At 42.0% G+C, this 20195-nt stretch overlaps 1 protein-coding gene across 1 annotated transcript in view; it reads right to left on the bottom strand.

Moving 5' to 3' along the window:
• Positions 1 to 655: 655 nt before the first annotated feature.
• The window catches only part of SLC6A15 (solute carrier family 6 member 15), a 99941-nt gene continuing 80401 nt past the window's right edge, over positions 656 to 20195 (bottom strand). Inside the window, 3 exon segments of the mRNA XM_029597086.1 lie at positions 656 to 6970; positions 12797 to 12959; positions 16600 to 16759. Of these exon segments, the coding sequence (XP_029452946.1) occupies positions 6593 to 6970; positions 12797 to 12959; positions 16600 to 16759 (701 nt within the window). The 3' untranslated portion in view covers positions 656 to 6592.

Raw genomic sequence — 20195 nt, 5'->3', positions numbered from 1 at the left:
TCTTGGAAATAACCACGGGCAATACGATGGCTTAATTCAGATGAAAAGCCAAAAATATTTTTGGAAGAAACTTAGTGACAAGTACCACAATGTTGTGGAAAAACTGCCTATATGGTGAGTAATAAACCAAAGCCTGAAGCTCTCTGACTCTTCTAGCTGATGCAATATTGACTAAGAACACAGCTTTCTAGGTGAGGCACTTCAAGCAAGCTGACTCTTATGATTCCTAAGATGGCTTCATGAATTGTACCAAAAGCACACTGAGATCCTATGGTAGTTTGGTGATCAGAGGTCTTGTATTACATATGCAGGGGAGAAAGTCTGATACTTCACTTTCAATGCATATTCAGCATAGCTCTCTGCTTCAATGGCAGGGGAGAAAGACTGATACTTCACTTTCAATGCATATCCAGCATAACTCTCTGCTTCAATGGCAGGGCAGAATGAAGAAAAGTGGATCTATATACAGACAGCAACCAACAAGGACTGAATTACATAGTTTGGGTAAACAAATAAGCATGGGTGTAGCTTGCTTATTGCGGCGGTTACTACCCCTAACTAATTAAGCTAGATATTCACTTAGATGCAGTTCCAACACTGCTCTCTACATTAATGGTGGGGGTAGAAGGGAAATAGAACCAAAAGGTTACTAAGGGCCAAGAGTAACAGATAAGTATGAGAAAAAAAAAAGTGTGAAAGCTTGCTGGGCAGACTGGATGGGCCGTTTGGTCTTCTTCTGCCATCATTTCTATGTTTCTTTCAGTTTCAACACTAAAGAATGTACGGAGATCAGTTTGCCATCCTCTTGAATATGATAAGCTGCAATGCACTGAGATGCACTTTGACCAATGACATTCTTAGAACCGAGGAAAAGATGAAGAATAAGTACTGAAGCAACTCTTCGGCTCACAAGCAAATGAGCCCATGGAACTTGCTTGCTACCAAAAGGGAAATCTTTACCATTTTAAAACTGTAAGATCTTCTTGTTGAAGGTTCCCGGTGGGGATTATAATATCCTCAACTTCCTTGGATAATGATAGCAGTGAGATTAGCAAGCACTCAACAACCATGTCATCAAGTTGAGAGAGGAAAAGTTCAAATGCATAACTGACCGTTCTCCTCAGTTAACAGAGTTAGATTGGATCCCAGAGGGATCAGGGGGATGACTAACAATCGGACCAGGAAGGAGAATCATTCTTGCATGGGCCATGCTGGAGAAATGAGGATCAAGGCGACCGAACCTTATGCACTTTTTGGCTACCAATGGAAGTGGTGGAAAAACATACAATAGAACTGCATACAATTTGAGCAGGAAAGCATCTGGAATGGACCTGAAATTGCTTCAAAGAATGGAGCACAATCGTTCTACTTTCCCATTTTCCTTTCATGCAAACAAATTGATTGATGAACAATCCCAGAGATTGTCCAGAAATTGTCATTGCATTGGCTCCCAATCTACTCCCGCATACAATTTAAGCTCCACTTTCTCACTTACAAATTCCTTCACTCTGCAGCACCTCACTACTTCTCCTCTCTCACCTCTCTCTACACCCCTCTTCATCAGTCCTATCTGTGCCCTTCTCCTCTACCACCAATTCCCAATTCCGTGCTTTTCACCTGGCTGGACATGTGATTGGAACAGTCTTTCTGAACTGGCGCATCATGCTCCCCCTTTGCTGTGTTTAAATCCCATGTACAGACCCACCTTTATGAAAACACTTTTAAATCTTATGTCTGATTGTCTGTTTTTAGTCTTGTTAACTAACTTTCATTTCTTTTTTTTTTAACCATTGTCTTGCATTATGAAATACCCTAAGTCTCTTGTCCTATATGAGAGTCTTATTAGATTGTAAGCTCTATTGAGCAGAGACTGTCTTTTTGTATATTTGTACAGCACTGTGTACATTGTGTAGTGCTATAGAAATGTTAAGCAGTAGTAGAGGTAGATTGAAAAACCTGTCTGCCATTGTTTAATTTAGACAACTCTTGTGGATAAAACATTCTGCTAAGGCGATCCAACAACGTGTTGGAAATCCTGGGAAGGTAGGTTGCTTCTAGGAAGGTTCTGTGGCTGCAAGCCCATTCCCAAATTCTCTGAGATTCCTGGTAGAGAGTTCATGACCCTTGCTTGCTGACATAGACCATTACTACTTGATTGTCAGTTTGGATTAGAATTCTCTTTCCCTTAAGGAGATATGGAAAAGCTCTTGATGCACTTCTGATTGCTTTTACTCCAACAGATTGATTTGAAATGGACATTCTGTTGACGACCAAGTTCCCTGGGTTCAGAAAAGACCCATGCGTGTGACCCATTCCCTGGTGGATGCATCTGTTGCTAGCATCACCTGATGAGGTAGAAACCAAAGCGGAGTTCCCATCTCCAGGATATCTAGGTCTGCTGATAATCTGTCTGTTCTCTGCCCAATGACTAACTGGGGTTTCAGCTTCTTGACACAATCGTGTTTGTATTGCACCATTTAGAATTGGGGGGGGCCACAATATAGGCAATGACCATCAAGCTCTGAAAAAACCTTTTTCTCAAATTGGCCCACAGCTCCTTTGCCCATTCAGCGCGAGTTCCACTACCACTGACTGGTTTGGTAATTGGTCTACCCTAAACTCTGGGGTTTACTGAACCTTATATTTAAGATCCAGCTTCCTGGATACTGGGAAGCAGGATGCTGGATTCTCACATATTTCTGTTTGTAAAATCCCAAATCATCAAGTACACCAGGATCGTTGTGGGCTTGGATGGAGTTTCCAGGATTTGGAGAGATCCAAAGTGCAGGGGTCCTTGTCCTTCTGGATGTTCATTCCCAAAGCCTTCCCTGACTTGTCCAAGAATTTGGTATACAAGAATTTGGCATATGAGAGATCTTCTGGTGGCAAAGAGTGCTCTGGTGGATCAGGTAAGGGCTTGGCAGGAAACCCCAGACCCTTCTTTAGATGCAAGAGGTGAGAGAATACTAACCCAGAACTCCAATGATGATGTAGGAGATCAGGCAAGCTCCTCAGTTGTTTAGGAGGGGAATATTCATGGTGCATGCTCCAGACAGTGGTATCTCAAGCTCCCTTCTCAGACTAGCTAGTCTCTGCAGCAAGAGATGTTCAAAGACTAGATTCCTCTCCTGGGACTTCTGATGGGAGTTCCTGCAGGTTGAAGGTGACAGGGACTACCCTTTGAGGAAACAATTCCAACACTCTAGACAGGAGAGGTTGAAGAGTGCCATCCTTGTCCCTATCTGCCAGTGAGGCAAAGAGTCTTCACTAATTCTGTTACTTTGGCTGCTGTGTCCTTTGACCAAGAGTTGGGAGAGAAGCATCTTGTTACAAAACCAGTAAAATTAATCTTCTTGAGAAGTTCTAACTGGACTCTAAGACCACTTGAACTTGTGTATGCATGGAAACCAGAGGCATCATGGAACATACTAGATCTGGCATCTCAAAGTGAAATCCTTGCTTAAGGAGCCTAGCCAGAGATATGGTTTTTGAGATGGCAAGAGGTAAGTAAAGTGAATGCTCCTCAGGGCCTCTTGCTGCTTGATCCTATCTCGAATGTGTCAAATACTTAATGGGGCCAGCAATCAATGCGCTAGTTGCGCTGGAGCCCGGAGTGTGGAAAGATCCAATAATGAATTCATCGACATGGCAAACAGCTGTGTCAGCTGAATCAAGGCCCAAAGTATCGACAGTGCCGATGGCGCAGAGGGTCAGCATGTTGACAGCACCAAGTGTGTCAAAGATGCTGACAACTAATGCGTCAATGGTACCAGGCCCTGATGCATTGATGGCAGCAAGGCTCGATGTGTTGATGGAGTCAGCTGTGTCGATAAGACTGAGCCCCACCCCTGCTTTGGTGATGCTGACTGCACCGCCATCTCCAATGCATGGTATTTCTTCTTTCTATGCATGGACAATCCTTGCAGGGCCTGCAAAAGGCTTACAATCCCCTCTGCCTGTCGCTTCCATGCTTTGCTTGTCCCAGATGGGGTGGAAGATCCTGGGAATTGTGCCACAGGAGGGAGAGCTTTCTCAAGGAGCTCCTGCTCAACTTGGCATACAAGGAGCTCAACGAGGCCCCTCTCCAAGAGGAGTAATAAATCCAGCTTTTCACCAAACTGCATAGTTCCACTATCTTCTAGGCCCTGGTCCTCTGGGTCCTCAGAGATATGCTGCATCAAACATACCAATTAGATGCATCATGATATGGCCCCAGATATTAATAACAGATGTCATGGCCTTCAGTCATAGACATCTTCCTGCCACAAACACAGTATATGAAGCTACTGGGTACAGTCTTCTTCAAGCTGGACATCATAAGATCTAACATTTTTGCCTTCACTTTTTTTTTGGTATTTACTTATTTAAAATATTTCTATCCCACAATATCTAAAACATTTTTCCAAAGCATCTTCAATTGTAGATGTAATTAATAATGAAAATTGTATGTCATCAGCATATAATTTGTAATCATTGAAAAGTGGTGTTCAGGGGCTGCCGAAGCAGAAGACAATTCAAAGCGAGTTTGAGAAGAAAACACAAGAAACAGCAAAACTTTAAATAAAAGAGAAAGGGTACATGTCTGTGCAGGAGCTCGAATGAAAAAAGACTGAGAGGTTACCAATGCAACTCTCATGCATGTTCAGTAGAACAAAAGCTCTATGAGCTAAGACATAAGGATACGTTCAGCACCACTGGATGATGTTACCCATGTGTCGTGGCTAATTCAACCCTTCTTGTTGACGAAGAACTCTATTTACATTCAGTCGTAAGTGCCTTCCTTGGTTTTCACTATTTTTCTACATGGGTGGTACATAAGAAAATATTTTGCTAGAATTTTCCTTACTCAGCTAAAACTCTAAGTAATTTTCAGTGCTAACAAAAGTACGGCCCTATTAACATAATATACATACGTGCCCTGAAGCACGGGTTTCGTTGAACTGCTTTGGACAGAAAGTTCTTAATACTTGGGGTTTATGTTAGAAAATAGGTACAACTATTAATTAAGCATGGCATCTCTAAGATGCTGTTGATGGGAATAATGGACACCTGTAACTAAGGTGAGATGATGCTTCAGGAATACATTTTCAAAGCATATTTAAAGATGCATCAATTTAAAAAGATGTTTATGTTGTCAAATGTGAATGGAAAATACCACGTTTTAGCAAATTCCCTTCAGGACACATGAAAACATAGGGTATTTATTCACAGAGAATTTGCTATCAGAATGTGGCATTTTAGGGCCTGATTCATAAGGATAACTTCCAAAGAACTGCATGCAACAGCATATATGCGCATATATGGCCACATGTAAATTTATGATCATATTTTATAACCTGTGCATATCATATACGCACATATTGTTAAATACACTTATCTATATCCCACAACATGCGTGTACGTAGGCTTACATACGAACACATGTAATGCATTGAAAGTGATACTTTCCTGTCTATTTTAAAAATATATGTGCTTATATTTAATGCCTGAAAGTAAAATAGGTCTTACTTGCATATATAATCGGGATTAATGCGCATAAGTTAGCCAATTTTAAAACATGCGTGCATCAAGGAAATTAACAATTTTACCAATTGATCCACCAGCTCACTCAGTCCTTTACTAGGTCATCGAGACATTTCGGGTTCATTAGCCTGAACTCCCCCCAGACCTCCCACCCAGCAACTAGTACACAATAAGCACATTTAATATCACTTCCGAAAGATTATTACCAGGTATACAAATATCTAAGCTGGCAAATGTTTGCGTGTGCCTTTTAAAATATTAATTTACACGCATAAGTAATGCCTGCAGACTGCCCCTTTTTAACGTGTGTATATGCGCGCATGAAAGTAAATATATGTGTATTTTCTACTTTTGTAAAATACGTAATATGTGACTAGAGCTACTTATGCGCATATATACTAATTTTTTTGCGTGCAAATTTTTGAAAACTCAACCCTATTCTTTTTTCCCCCAGACACAGAATGGAAGAAAAATCTTACTGAATCAGGCCCTAAAAGAGGAAAATCTGTTTAGCACTACAATAACGGAGGGTCTGGCTTCTCAAGTGTCTTCCTCTATAACTATAGGAAGTGCAAAGTCATTATTACTATTGCAGTTATTTTTAATGGAAATTTCAACATAAAGGCATGGTAATCTGCAAGTCTTAATTTTTTTGTTTTTGGAGATAACCTGGGGATGGTAGCAAGGAAATAGTTATAGTGCGGCACTGGAATTCAAAAGTCCAGTCAGAATCCATAACAGTCTGTTCATCTATGCAGCCCCTGTTCTCTGTAAAATCTTGTATATATCGCTTTATCTCCCAGTGCATAACTTTAGCCAACTAGAGCTGAAAAACAATAACCTATTAGATAATGGGATTGAAAGGAAACTAGAGAAAAGGGCATGCTGTTGAATTGTACTGTTCCATGTGAATTGCCAGCACTTTATATTATTTAATACTATTGTTATTATTATGAGTCTCTGGCTGTGGGACTGCTGTGATCTTACTTTAGACAATGACATTAATTGCTTCCGCTAGCGGAGTCAGTATACAGTACTACGCGCATAAGAAATTAGTTTTGCTTTGTAGCTACAAGTCTGATTCAGGCATATCTGGCATATCCGCCATGAGATACCCTATTCCATAGCGGCCATTGGGGGCAGTGTCCACCTTCAGAGTAGGGGATTCAGTCTGCTTTCGGTAAATACTGCTTCCAAGATTAGGAGATGGCATCTCACTTGAAATCTTTCCATGTATCAGGCTAGCATCATCTCCCTCTAGATTAGAAGTTTCCTTGATGATACGTCCTCTCTTGTATGATACAGATGCCAAACTGCCAGAGCCATCATCCATAAGGTTACAGAAGCGAACCACAAAGACGATGGGGACTGGCAGGATTGCTAGTATGATCAGAGATATACAGAGAATGATTCCCCATACTGGATAGCTCTGGAACTCTTCTATTGCCTGTGGAGTGCAAAAAAAAAAAAAAAAAAGCATAGTCAATTTAAACATACTGAGGTCAATATTCATAGCTGCCCATTTAAGTAACTTGGCTGTATATAATTTATCTGGCTAAGTTACATGATATATTCAGCAGCACGAGTAAGCAGCTATACATGTATATATCTCTGCTGTTCTATAGAAGGTCTAATTAAGCCGCTTAATTTATGTAGCTAAGACTGAAAATCGCTAGTTAGCCAAATAACTTATACGGCTAACTTGCTCTGCCTGATCTGCTAACTACACGCCCACAACTTATGTGGCTAAGCAGCTGAGGCTGAATGTAGGCACATCTCCAGCTGCCGCTACTTAACTGCATAAACTATATTTATGCGGCTAAAAAACGCTGAACACGTTTTGAATATTGACCTCATTGTAGTAAGAGGCTGTACTCCAAAGGTGCACAATCCTGGACATGGAAGGTCATAAAGAGGTTTCGTTTTCTGGGTAATCAAGCTATGATAATTAACCTGGTTCTCAAAATAAATATATGTTAACAAATCTAAGGAATATGCATTCTGAGTGTCAGGAGAACTAAGACAGTTTGTGGCCCTTGAGGACCAGGACTGTGTACCACTGCTGAAGCTCGACGCGTGCCAAAACCGGGAGATATGTGAATATGTTGGGCCGGCATGCACCGAGCGGATTTTAAAAGCCACCCGAGTATGTGCGTATCTCTTGCTATGTGAACAAATGAAAAGTTCCAATAAGGGGAGGGGCATGGGCATGGTCTGGGCGGGGCATGGGCATTCCTGGATTTCAACTTCAAATTAGCGCATAAATACTTACATGCACAAGAGTGCGCTGGCGTCCCCTGCCATGTAACTTTACTTCTGCCATGCAGGATGTGTAAGTAGTAAAATAAAGATAAATTAATAGATTGGCAGCGTTTTAAGGGTCCCGGCTAATGGGGGAGAAGGGAGGCTATTAAACTAGGGGTGTTTGGAAGTCCTGTCCCTTACCTGGGCAAACTGGGAACGAACTGGAAAAACTGCTAATGGAATCGGCACACGTGTCTATTAAACTCCCCTCACTTAGGAGCCGATACAATAATGTTCGCAGAAAGCGGGCGCTGACTTTTCAGTGCCCACTTTAACGCACACATGGCGCCCGCAAGGGGGCCGCCACGCACTATGTAAATTAGGGGGTCACGCTAGGAAGGAGGTGCTAGGATTGCTTGGGCAACCTTAGCGCCTCCTTGCTAACGCGACCCGCCGCAGCTGCCGGTTATGAAGACCGACGCCGGTAAACTCAGCCTCGGTTTTCATAACCGGCCTGTCCGCCAGTAATGTAAACGGCCGTCGAGTCTGCCGAGTTATTTTATTTTATTTTTTTTTTTACTTTAAAAAAGAGGTACAGAAAAGCAGTTTTTTTCTGATACGTGACTATCTCACTTGGAATGAAAAGGGGCAGGATGTGGGCAGGACATGGGTGTTTACTTCTGCTCTGGAGGCGGCGTAAGTTAAAAAAAAAAGAAAAGAAAAACAAAGTATTCCTGGGGGGTTTAAGGGGGGGGGGGTCTGTGGTGCAGGCTAAGGAATCATGGGGGGGGGGGAGGACCTAAATCTATACCGGGTGAACTGGAAGGCAAACTGATGAAACTGGTCATGGCGTGGACATGCGCCTGTTATAGAATTCCCCCATTTGAACGGCACACACCCCGGATATGCAAAATTAGGAGGACACATACACACGCCTAGGCTATTTTATAACATATGCGTGTATGCGTGTGTACGTTATAAAATTTCTGCATTCCTGGGCTCACATCAATGCATGTGTGCCTGTGCGCTCGTTTGAAAGTTACCATCTTAGATTTGCCAATTTAATTGCATAATTTTACATCTGCTAATTATCTTGCGTAAATGACATGAAACGTGTTTGTTGTGTACTATTGGCTGGGTGGGAGATCTGGGTAACCTGGGAGGGTTCAGGCTGAAGAACCAAGAGTGTCTCGATGACCTGAAGAAGGACTTGATGAACTGGTGGAGTAATTGGTAAAATTGGTGATTTCATTTTCATGTACATGTTTTAAAATATTCTGACTTCCATATATAAAAACTGATTTAAGCAAGCAAGTCCCACTTTATTTCACGTGTAAATAATATAGGGTGATTTTTAAAAGCATTGCTCATGCTAAAAGTCCCATATACGTGAGTATCTAGACCACGTGAGAGCTATGCATATTTTAAAAGCTGGGAATTACGTGTGTATACGCCCAGGCATAGGTAAAAGAAAAAGGGACAGAGTTAGGACATGTTGGGGGCATTCTGGGGTGGACCAAAAAGTTACACATACAAATTCATAGTTTAAATCCAGAGGGCACAGCGTGCAGTGGCTTGTTAGCCACATACATTTATGAGATGTAAGTCTGCAGAAATCGCTGTTTAGGATTAACACGTCTGGGTGAGAGGTCTGGGTCAACTGGGGGAAGTGCAGGCTGAAGAACAGAGGGGTCTGGTCGACCTTGAGATAGACTGGGCAAACTGTTGGACTAATTGGTAAAACTGAAAATGGCCTTCACGTGAGCATGTTTTAAAATCTGCTTACCTGCACGTCTTAAAGCTGACAAAGTCCTAAGGAAGATACACAAAGTACATTTGCTCGAGTAATGGCTTAAAATTAAGGGCACACATATGTGCAGTAGGCATATTTTAAATCAATACAAACACTTCAATGTATTGAAGCTGTATACAAATCAATACACAAGTGCTGTATATTGATACAAGCAGCAGTCTGTCCCTCCTGATGCAGCACGTCCATGAAACGTGCTCGCATCAGGGGACTCTGCCACTTCAGTAACACTTATGACAACCGATCTTCTAAGGTCTAAATAAACCAGACTGGGATATTAAAAACAGCATCTGCTGTTATATGCAATGTCTTTTGGAACATCCACATTTGATCAATTTCTGATTGCGCTTGCTCCACTACTCATTACGGATGTGCATTCGTTGGGCCATTCGTTCCATTTGTTTCGGCCATGTGCGCGTATCTCATGATCAGAAGGTACGCGGACAAAACCAAAGGTACGTGCATATGCGGATAGGCACCCACATGCGCTCATACCAGCGGTTTTGCACGCGTGTATTCTGATTGTGAGATACATGCACATGAGCCGAAACGAATGGCCTAAAAAAAACCAATCCTACTATTTATTGCTTTTCTACTGAGGTTTATGTAGTGCAGTCTTTTTCCACTTGTCCCATTAGAAGATCTGAAAAGTGAAAAAATATGACTATGTAGATAGTATGGGTGCAATGGGAGAACTTCAGGGGGGATCTTGATGACCTGCAGATGGACTTGGCAAACTGGTAGAATAACTGGTAAAACTGGTACATTCATTGCCATGTGCATTTTAAAGTCCCCTGACTTACATGTGTAAAAGCTGTGGTAAATGCATGTAAATCACATGTGTACAATGTATTCGCATATCCCTTTAATATTTGAAGGGCAAATACATGGGTATATCATTTGCACGCACTTATCCAGCTAAATTCAGACATCAGGCTACGTAGTATATTTACTCCTACTTAGATGGACATATGAGAAATTATCCAGATAAATAGCGCCTTTTTAAAATTTAGCACTTTTATAAAACTTATCTGGCTATCTTGCATTCCTAGATAAGTCTGAAAAGTGCTACTTAGATGGACAAGTAATACTTTTCAGACTTATTTGGATAAGTGCTACTACTTAGCCTCATAAATTGGAATTTATCTGGATACATGCCACTATTTTTCAAGTTAAGTCCAAACTTGCTTGCATCATGGTTTTTATGTGCTCGTATGTTATAACATACGCATATCAAGTGCACACAGGTTATAAAATATAGTAGCAAATTTGCTGGCGCCTATATACATGCGTATATGAGAGCATGCGAGCAGTTTTGAAAGTAATCCTCATCTTTTTGAAAATGAAAATATACACACACAATTCCAAACCCCGCTTCAATTCCACCTAAAAGACCACCAGTTCACATTGCGGGTAACAGTATCTACATACAGGTCCTATGCATGTACTTTTATCCACATATCAGGCAGACAATTTTGTAAAAGCCATTTCTGTGGATAAAATAGTACTTTACTTGCAGAAATGACCTGTTATAAAATTGCTAGGTCAATTTGCAGGTAAATTTATGTGTGTTTGTCATATATGTACATGGGTAGATTTTCAAAGGCTTACGCACGTAATATACACGCGTAACCCCGAAAACCTACCCCTGTGCATGCCAAGCCTATTTTGCATAGGCTCGGCGGCACGAGCAAGCCCCGAGACGCGCGTATGTCCCGGGGCTTTGAAAAAGGGGCGGGAAGGGGGCGGGGCCGGGGTGGTCCCCTCTGGCACAGCGGCTGTGCCAGGGAATGACGCGCCGGCACCTGGCCGGCGCACGCAAGATACACCTGCAAGAGGCAGGCGTAAAAAATAAAATAAGGTGATGGGGGGATTTAGGTAGGGCTGGGGGGTGGGTTAGATAGAGGAAGGGAGGGAAAGGTGGGGGGAGTGAAAGAAAAGAACATAAGAGGGAACGGAGAAAGCCATCGTGGCTCCCCTAGGTCTCGGCGTGCACAAGGTGCACAAGTGTGCACGCCCTTGCGCGCGCCAACCCTGGATTTTATAACCCTACCCAAATCCCACCCACACTCATCCCCTTCCCCTTCCCCTGATTTACATAGTACTGCCGCGATGCGGCCGGTATCAAGTGTGTTAGGGCCCTAATGCACTCGATAACTGCACATCGCAGTTTAACAAATGACCCTCAGGCCGATACAGTACAGTGCGCTCTGACGGAGCGCACTGTTAGCCTGCAATTGGACACGCGTTTTCCCTTACCCCTTATTCAGTAAGGGGAGGAAAACGCGCGTCCAAGCCATGGCACCTAATAACGCCCTCAACATGCAAATGCATGTTGATGGCCCTATTAGGTATGCGCGCGCGATTCACTAAGTAAAATGTGCAGCCGCACCGCACCGGGAAAGTGTACATCCTCCGACTTAATATCATAGCGATATTAATATCATAGCGATATTAAGTCATAGCGATATTAATATCATAGCGATATTGTCGGAGGTCCCGAAGAGTGAAAAAAGTAAAAAAAAAAAAAAAAAAATTTGAATTCGGCCGGTGGCTGTCGGGCCGAAAACCAGACGCTCAATTTTGCCGGCGTCCGGTTTCCGAGCCCGTGGCTGTCAGCGGGCTCGAGAACCGACGTCGGCAAAATTGAGCGTCGGCTGTCAAACCCGCTGACAGCTGCCGCTCCTGTCCAAAAAGAGGCGCTAGGGATGCGCTAGTGTCCCTAGCGCCTCTTTTTACCACCGGACCTAATTTAAATAAATTAACTTACTGTATCACGCGCACAGGAGAGTATCCTGTGCGCTTGCCAGGAGAGCGAGCGCTTGCCCGTTCTCCCGCGTTTTTTATTGAATCGGCCCGCCTGTTAGAACTGCTCTGAGTTAGGTCATTAATATATAAATGCCCTACGTTTTCTAATATGAGAAATTCCTTTCAATAAAGACTCCTGATTATAACTATTACAGTCGATTTCATTTAAGTTTAGCGATATAATAATTTATCAGTATTGGGCTGAGTTTAGGATGCCATAAAAAAAATTAAGAGCCTAATATAATTCAAAGTATTCCAATTTAAACATGTTAATTTAAAAAACACATGCAAATGGGCATGTCCTGAAGAATTCTAACATCAGATTTACTTTCTTCTTCTGCATTTATAGAAATCAATTCCTTCTTGTGCCTCACTGTTTGAATTTGCATCTTTCTAAAAATTAGCACTCACCCTTTCTTCAATCCAGACATTGTAACCTGGCGGACTGAATCCCATTTGGATAATGCTTGCAATTAGCAGAAGTAGCAAAACTAAAGGAGTAATGTACTTCCACATATAAAAATAATATCTGTAAGGAGTAAAACCAAGCATATCTTTTAACTCCTCCATAAATCTGAAAAAAAAGAGAATAGGGAACATTTCAGTTAATGATTTCTCTTGCTGCAACATCAAAAAATGAATTTAGCTAATGAACACATTACAAAGACCGAATTATGAAAACATTGGTATCAAACTAAGGGGGTCATTTATCAAAATGCGCTAAGGCATTTTCGCATGCGTTAAGGGCTTATCGCATGCGAAAAGCCCCGTTAACGCATGCGATAAGCCCTTAATGCATGCGAAAACGCCATTAACGCATGCGATAGCACCATATCGTATGGTGCGATGCAAAGAGGAGGAGTTAGGGGCAGGAGTGGGCTGGGTTTAACGGTTTGCAAAGTCCTATCACATGAACTTAAAACCGATTTTAGCTACACCTTTCTCAATAGCGTTAAGCCGTGCGATAGCTTGCGTTATGGGGCAGTAAGGTGTTAGCGCATTTCGCAATGTCTCCTGAAAGGCCTGTATCAGTAGGTTTGAAGCTCCCCCAGCCATCTGCAGGGGGGGGAGGGGGAAGAGAGAGAGAGAGAGAGAGAGAGAGAGAGACTAGCCATAATGCCCTTTCCTCCCTAGATAGGTATTTATATTCCTATGGGAGGCCCACCTAGTAACTCGAGGTGAGGTTTAGGTATTAGTGTAGGAGGTTAGGAGCTACTTTGACATTCAACGTGAGATGTACGAACAGAGCAGTGCTCTCTTGTGAAGATTTGATGACCTTCGGAGAGAGGAAACTCACCCAAAGATGAGATTGGTGCAATGTTCTCTCCACCTAGCTTGATGTTACCCAGGTAGAGAGTCCTTCAGCTAGGTGGAGAGAACATTGCACCAATCTCATCTTTGGGTGAGTTTCCTCTCTCCCAAGGTCATCAAATCTTCACAAGAGACCACTGTTCTGTTCATACGTCTCACGTTGAATGTCAAAGTGGCCCCTAACCCCCTACACTAATGCCTAAACCTCACCTCCAGTTACTAGGTGGGCCTCCCAGAGAGATATAAATACCTATCTAGGGTTAGGTTGAGAAAGCAGCAAGGAAGGCTGTCTAACAAAGCCGTGGAGGCAACAAGATGAGAATTAGAAGCCAAAATGTCCAAATTTTAGATTCTTTATTGAGGAAATAATATCTTTAAAAAGGGTTAGGGCATGATGGTTAGTCAGTCTCTCTCTCTCACCCACCTAACCTGGGACCATTAAAAATGGTCCCCCAGTGGTTGTATGCAGGAAATACAACAGGTCAGGCATGTATCACAAAGTGTGAAAATGTTATTGCAAATTGCGCTTAGTTCCTCGCATAGGTATTAGTGCAAATTGCGATAAACTGTCTATTAGCATAAACCATGCCCCTTTTGCTATCGCATGCGATACTTATTGCATTTTGATAAATCCAGGCCTAAGGGGCTAATAGGATCATTTATCAAAATGCAATAAGGTGTTTTTGCATACGTTAAGGGCTTATCGCATATGAAAAGCTCCATTAACGCATGTGATAGCACCATATCGTATGGTGCGATGCAAATCTGAAAAAGAGGAGGAGTTAGGAGTGGGAGTGGGCTGGGTTTACCATTTTGTGAAGCCCTATTGCATGGCTTTACTGCTGATTTTAGCTACACCTTTTTTGGTAGTGTTATGTGAAAGCTTGCGTTAAGGCTTTACTGCAATTGGTGATGTGTTCTCAAATGCCTGTGTTAGTACTTTTGAGGCTCCTGGAGCACCAGGAGGCAGAGTGAGAGTGAGAGTGAGAGTGAGAGAGAGAGAGACTAGCCATAATGCCCTAATCCTAGATAGGTATTTATATCTCTATGGGAGGCCCACCTAGTAACTCGAGGTGAGGTTTAGGTATTAGTGTAGGGGTTTAGCGGCCACTTTGACATTCAAAGTGAGATGTACGAACAGAACAGTGCTCTCTTGTGAAGATTTGATGACCCTCGGAGTGAGATTTGTGCAATGTTCTCTCAACCTAGCTTGATGTTACCCAGGTAGAGTCCATCAAGCTAGGTTGAGAGAACATTGCACAAATATCATCTTTGAGTGAGTTTCCTCACTCCGAAGGTCATCAGATCTTCACAAGAGAGCACTGTTCTGTTCGTACGTCTCACTTTGAATGTCAAAGTGGCCCCTAACCCCTACACTAATACCTAAACCTCACCTTGAGTTACTAAGTGGGCCTCCCAGAGAGATATAAATACCTACCTAGGGTTAGGGCATGATGGCTAGTCAGTCTCTCTCTCTCTCTCTCACCCTCCCCCTCACCTCAGTGTCCCTGATAGTAAACATGGTTCTCCCAGTGGTTGTATGTAGGAAATACCACATTCTGACAATTATCTCAAAGTGCAAAAAAGTTATCACTATTTGCAGTAATTTAGCTCTTCACATAGGTATTAGCACAAATTGCAATAAACTGCCTATTACCATAAAACACACCCCTTTTTCTATCACAGGTGATATTTATTGCATTTTGATAAATCCAGGCCTAATTTACTAAGCTGTGGTAACTTTTTTGCATGTGGTAACATGGTTTTACCTTGCACTAAAATGCACAGGTGTAGCCAACTTCCCTAATTGGAGGATTGCCAGGCAGGGTTGTGCATTTGTTTGAAACAAATGGATGAAACAACACAATAAATGAATCTATTTTTGTTTCAATCATGGACCCCCAAAATAAATGGAGGGGTCCCATGAATTGGAGCAAAATATTCATTTAATTTGTTATGTTTCCCATTCAAGGCTATGGCACAATCAATTCTATAGCTGTGTACTGCTGAGCAAAGAAACAACTGGTAACTATAGTAACCAACTCTTGCCTGTATACTTCACAGCCTTGTCAGAGCTAAAGCAGGACACATTTATTTATTTATTTATTTGGGGTTTTATATGCCGTCATTCCATGTGAGAATCACTAGATCACAATGGTGTATAAGGTTTAACAAAAAAGAACAAATGGAGAGTTAAAAGGATGACATATAAACCTGAAGACATTCGGGGGTGTATCGTAGAATTAAGGGTGAGCTTTTAGTTACAGAGAGTGAAGGCATTGTTGAAAAACCAGGATTTCAGTTCTTGTTTAAATTTCTTGGTGTCAGTAGATGTTCGAAGGTTTTTTGGTAAGAAGTTCCAAAGAATAGAGCCTGCTCTTCATATAGTTCTGTCTCTTGTTTGTTTTAGGTGGTAGTTTTTTATAGTTGGAATTTCGTAAGTTGGGAAGGAAACCAGACAGAGAACAGATCACAATGCAGCATTTTTTAGCTAGCCTATATCAGCTGGGATCCTGATGTTCTTTTCACTTGGGCAGAGAAGGAGGAAGAGAAAAGAAACTGTGAGGACAGGCCACCCTTGACCACTTACGTAAAGGTGGGAGTCATGGAACAGCTCTCCCGTCTTACCCTCTATATGAGACAAGACAGTAGGAGAGACAAGAGCAGCCCCTTCCCAGACTCCCACCCTCACATTTCATCCCAAGTCTGATGAAAACTGCTTTTATCGTTTTGTGGTCTGGAGTTAGCTCAGATTCGCTGGCTTATCTTGGATGGAACTCACAGGAAATACGAGTCTACCAATTCACGAAATATGAATTTGTGGACTTTCGTTCTCCCATCTCTTGCTGCTTCCTCCTTGTGAATCAAATTCATCAACATTGAAAGTTTGTATTCTTGCTTACTTGTCAACGCCGTAGACCCAGGCAACTGTAATATTTTCTAAAATGACCACAATCAGCAGAGGCAGTGTAGCAGAGTAGTCGTCAAACATCGTGACAAAGTAATTTCCCGAACGTTGCACAAAAATTAAACCAATGCTGAAGGCAAAAAGACAGCATCCAACTGGAAAACATGGAGATATAGCAATAACCATAGTAAAATTGTACGTTACATTCCAAAGCATTCCAATTCATTTTACAGTTAAATAATGTTCTGCTATATGTGCTAAGAATTTTTCCATAGACAAAAAATGAGAACTGGACAAGTAAGATTTACCTCGGTGAACTGACTTATCTGTAAGCTATCCTCTTCTGCCTGGCTAAAAGTATGAGCAGGTTTGTAGCACAGGCACTTTTACCCAGGCTGAAAAGAACCCCGCGTTCCTGGAAGCTTGTTTAAGTTGGGGAGTAAAATAGCGCACATACTTGGCATTTTCAAATGTATGCATCCTGTTTTACCCCCTCGCAGCTGCCCTTACAAACAGCAGGTGAAAAATTGCATGGGTGGTTTTAACATCTGTACTTTGTACTTGCTAATTTGCGAGGGAGCCACACCGCAAATTATGTGAGCTACTAAATGCAGTCCCCCATCACTGCTAATTGCGCTAATAAAAGGTGAATGTGAAAAGTGATACTTGTGCCAAAACTGGGAGATGCAGGCGCGTGCATTGCTTATCCATGCCCAGACCATTTTATAAACCTGCCACATTCACAAATACCAATGCGTGATTATCTCGCGACGGGAAATCAAGGGGCAGGATGGGGGCAGAGCATGGGCTTCTGGGGAGGGGCCAAGAGATATGCGTATATGTAGTAAAGTGAAAGCAGCGCGCCTCCGGTTCATTTCAGCGTAAATTTACGTCTGCTAATGATGAGGTGTAAGTTTGAATAAAAGTATTTCTAGCCACACAGGAACTGCTTCAGGGGTCTGGTTAAACTGGGGGAGTGCAGGTTAAAGAACCAGAGGGGTCCTGATGACCTAGGGCAGTGATGGCGAACTCCAGTCCTCGAGTGCCACGAACAGGCCAGGTTGTAAGGATATCCACAATAAATATGCATGAGATAGATTTGCATATAATGGAGGCAGTGTATGCAAATCTTTCTCATGCATATTCGTTGCAGATATCCTGAAAACCTAGTCTGTTTGTGGCACTTGAGGACTGGAGTTTGCCATCACTGACCTAGGGACTGACTGGGCAAACTGGTGGATGAACTGGTTACACTGGTCACTTCCTTCATGAACACGTTATAAAATGTACTCGCATGTGCATGAAAATGCCGACAATTCCCAGCTGTCCGTGTTTAAAATTAGGAGCACACATACACGTGCTAAGCCTATTTTATAACATGCGCGCGAACTTGCACGCAGGATATAAGATTTCAGCGTATGTGGCCGTGTGCCCATGGGCGCTCGCATGCTCATTTTAAAGTTGCTGTCTTCTTCAGTTTTATCCATAGCACTTTCAAAGAAGGCCCCTTTATAAGGAATACAAAATAGGAGGACATGCAACTTCAAAGTAATTATTTATTTGATTTATATTCCGCTTTTTCAGGCACTTCAGAGCGGATTACATTCAGGTACTGCAGGGATTTCCCTACCCCCTATCTAATTACTATATCACTATACAATTTAACTGTTAAAACCTCTCTAATGATATGTGAACTTCATCAAAGAATTCAAAATATCTGTGACATTTTAACAGGTTTCTCAGTCTGTTTCAAGCACATTTTTTAAAAAATCCCAAACTGATCGTCTCTGGGTTTTACAAAAATCTGGATTACATTTTTTTTTTTATTTCTTTCAGATTTTCTGCTTCTGGTTTGAGTTTGATTTTGACTCTGTATTGTTTGCACATATCTAAGTAGCTGATGTAGTGAAGTGCACTAACATTGGCTGTTAAAGCTTGTAAATATAGCATGCGCTAAAAGATTATGCTAATGAGGTAGATTTTAAAGTTAGTTTTTGTACTAATGCATCAGTGAATCAGTTTGTGCATGTACTTTTTCACTGCACTAATAAGTAATGAGATATTTTGTATAGTTTTGCATCTCATTACCTTATTAAAACTCTCACAAGCTGGTTCAGGCATATTAAGAGTATAATTTCACAACACCCAGTATAGCAATAAAGTCTGCACTTACACCGTACACACAAACAAACATTAACAAGTATTTTCAAAACTGAAAGTTATGTGCATAATTTCGCTTTGAAAATCCTCAAATAATTCACCAAGTAGGCACACAAATTACCTTGCCCAGTTACACCTGCTTTGAGCAGGACATAATTTGTGTGGGATAACTTACGTGCATAATTTTTAAAATAAAAAAAATATGAACATAAGTCAACTCTACAGCTCCTGGAAATCCTCTCCTCAATGCGCATAATGTGAAACTGGGTTATGTACACTTTTATGCACTTAGCCTTGGTCAGTTTTACAATGCTCATTTTTGTGCATAAAACCAGGTTTCATGCGAGTAAATATTTTTTTTAAATTAGTTTGAAAGGCGGTATATCAAATTAACTGTCTTGAACTTGAGCATAAACTAACTTTGCATACACTAATGACACTTTTCTTAAATAACCTAGGGCACCGGACTCTAGCTAAGTCTGCTGTTATTACTGTGCAGCTGTTGCCTTCTGCCTTCCCAACTGCCACTGGGCCCCATGAGTGTCAGCTGCCTCCCTCCTCGGTACACCCAGAAGTCCCACCCACCAAGACATCTACCCTTGTGCCTTGTTACGTGCATGAAGACCGGAGAGCTGCTTTTTGTGGCTAGCTCTCCTTCTTGGACTTTGATCAGGATTGAGTTTAAAGTGTTTGACACATGTGATTCACCAATGAGACCTGGGGCCAAAGTCTTTATTTGGATTGAAGTATATTACTGCTTTATGTGTCCCCAATGTGTTTGCTTTTGAAGGCTTTTAAAAGGGGGATGGGCTCCAGATGTCACCCCTATGTTTGGCAATTGCCATACTGCTCATCCTCAGATAAAAGATTTTCTCAGATTATGTACCTCATTTAAAAAAGTGTAATGAAATCTAACCTGCAATTCGTAGGACTTGTCTGCCTTGTTACTATAAATATTGCTTTCCTTTCTGTTAAAATTTGTTTTGGGCTTAACATGTAGAAGGACCTGTGTTAATTTCTGACTCATCCTGGGGTGACTGGGAATGATGAGGATGCAGCCTTCAAAGTGCCTGGGGGTGGGTTGTCACCAGTTTGGGGACATATTAACATCTAGGGATGTGAATCGTTTTTTGACGATTTAAAAAAATGGTCAGATATTTTTAAATCGTCAAAAATCGTTGTCACAATACAATAGAAATTCCCCCGATTTATCGTGAAAAATCGTAAATCGGGGGAGGGGGAGGGCGGGAAAACAGGCACACCAAAACAACCCCTAAACCCACCCCGACCCTATAAAACTAATCCCTTACCTTCCCCCACCCTCCCGAACACCCCCAAAACTTTTTTACGAGTACCTGGTGGTCCAGTGGGGGCGCGGGGACCGATCTCCCGCTCTCGGGCCATCAGCGCCATTTTGGCTGCCACTCAAAA

Source organism: Rhinatrema bivittatum, chromosome 4 (assembly GCF_901001135.1).
Source record: "Rhinatrema bivittatum chromosome 4, aRhiBiv1.1, whole genome shotgun sequence".
In the NCBI taxonomy this organism is placed as follows: Eukaryota; Metazoa; Chordata; class Amphibia; order Gymnophiona; family Rhinatrematidae; genus Rhinatrema; species Rhinatrema bivittatum.
The sequence above is the reverse complement of the archived record's forward strand: the minus strand, read 5'-3'. Positions and strand labels throughout refer to the sequence as shown.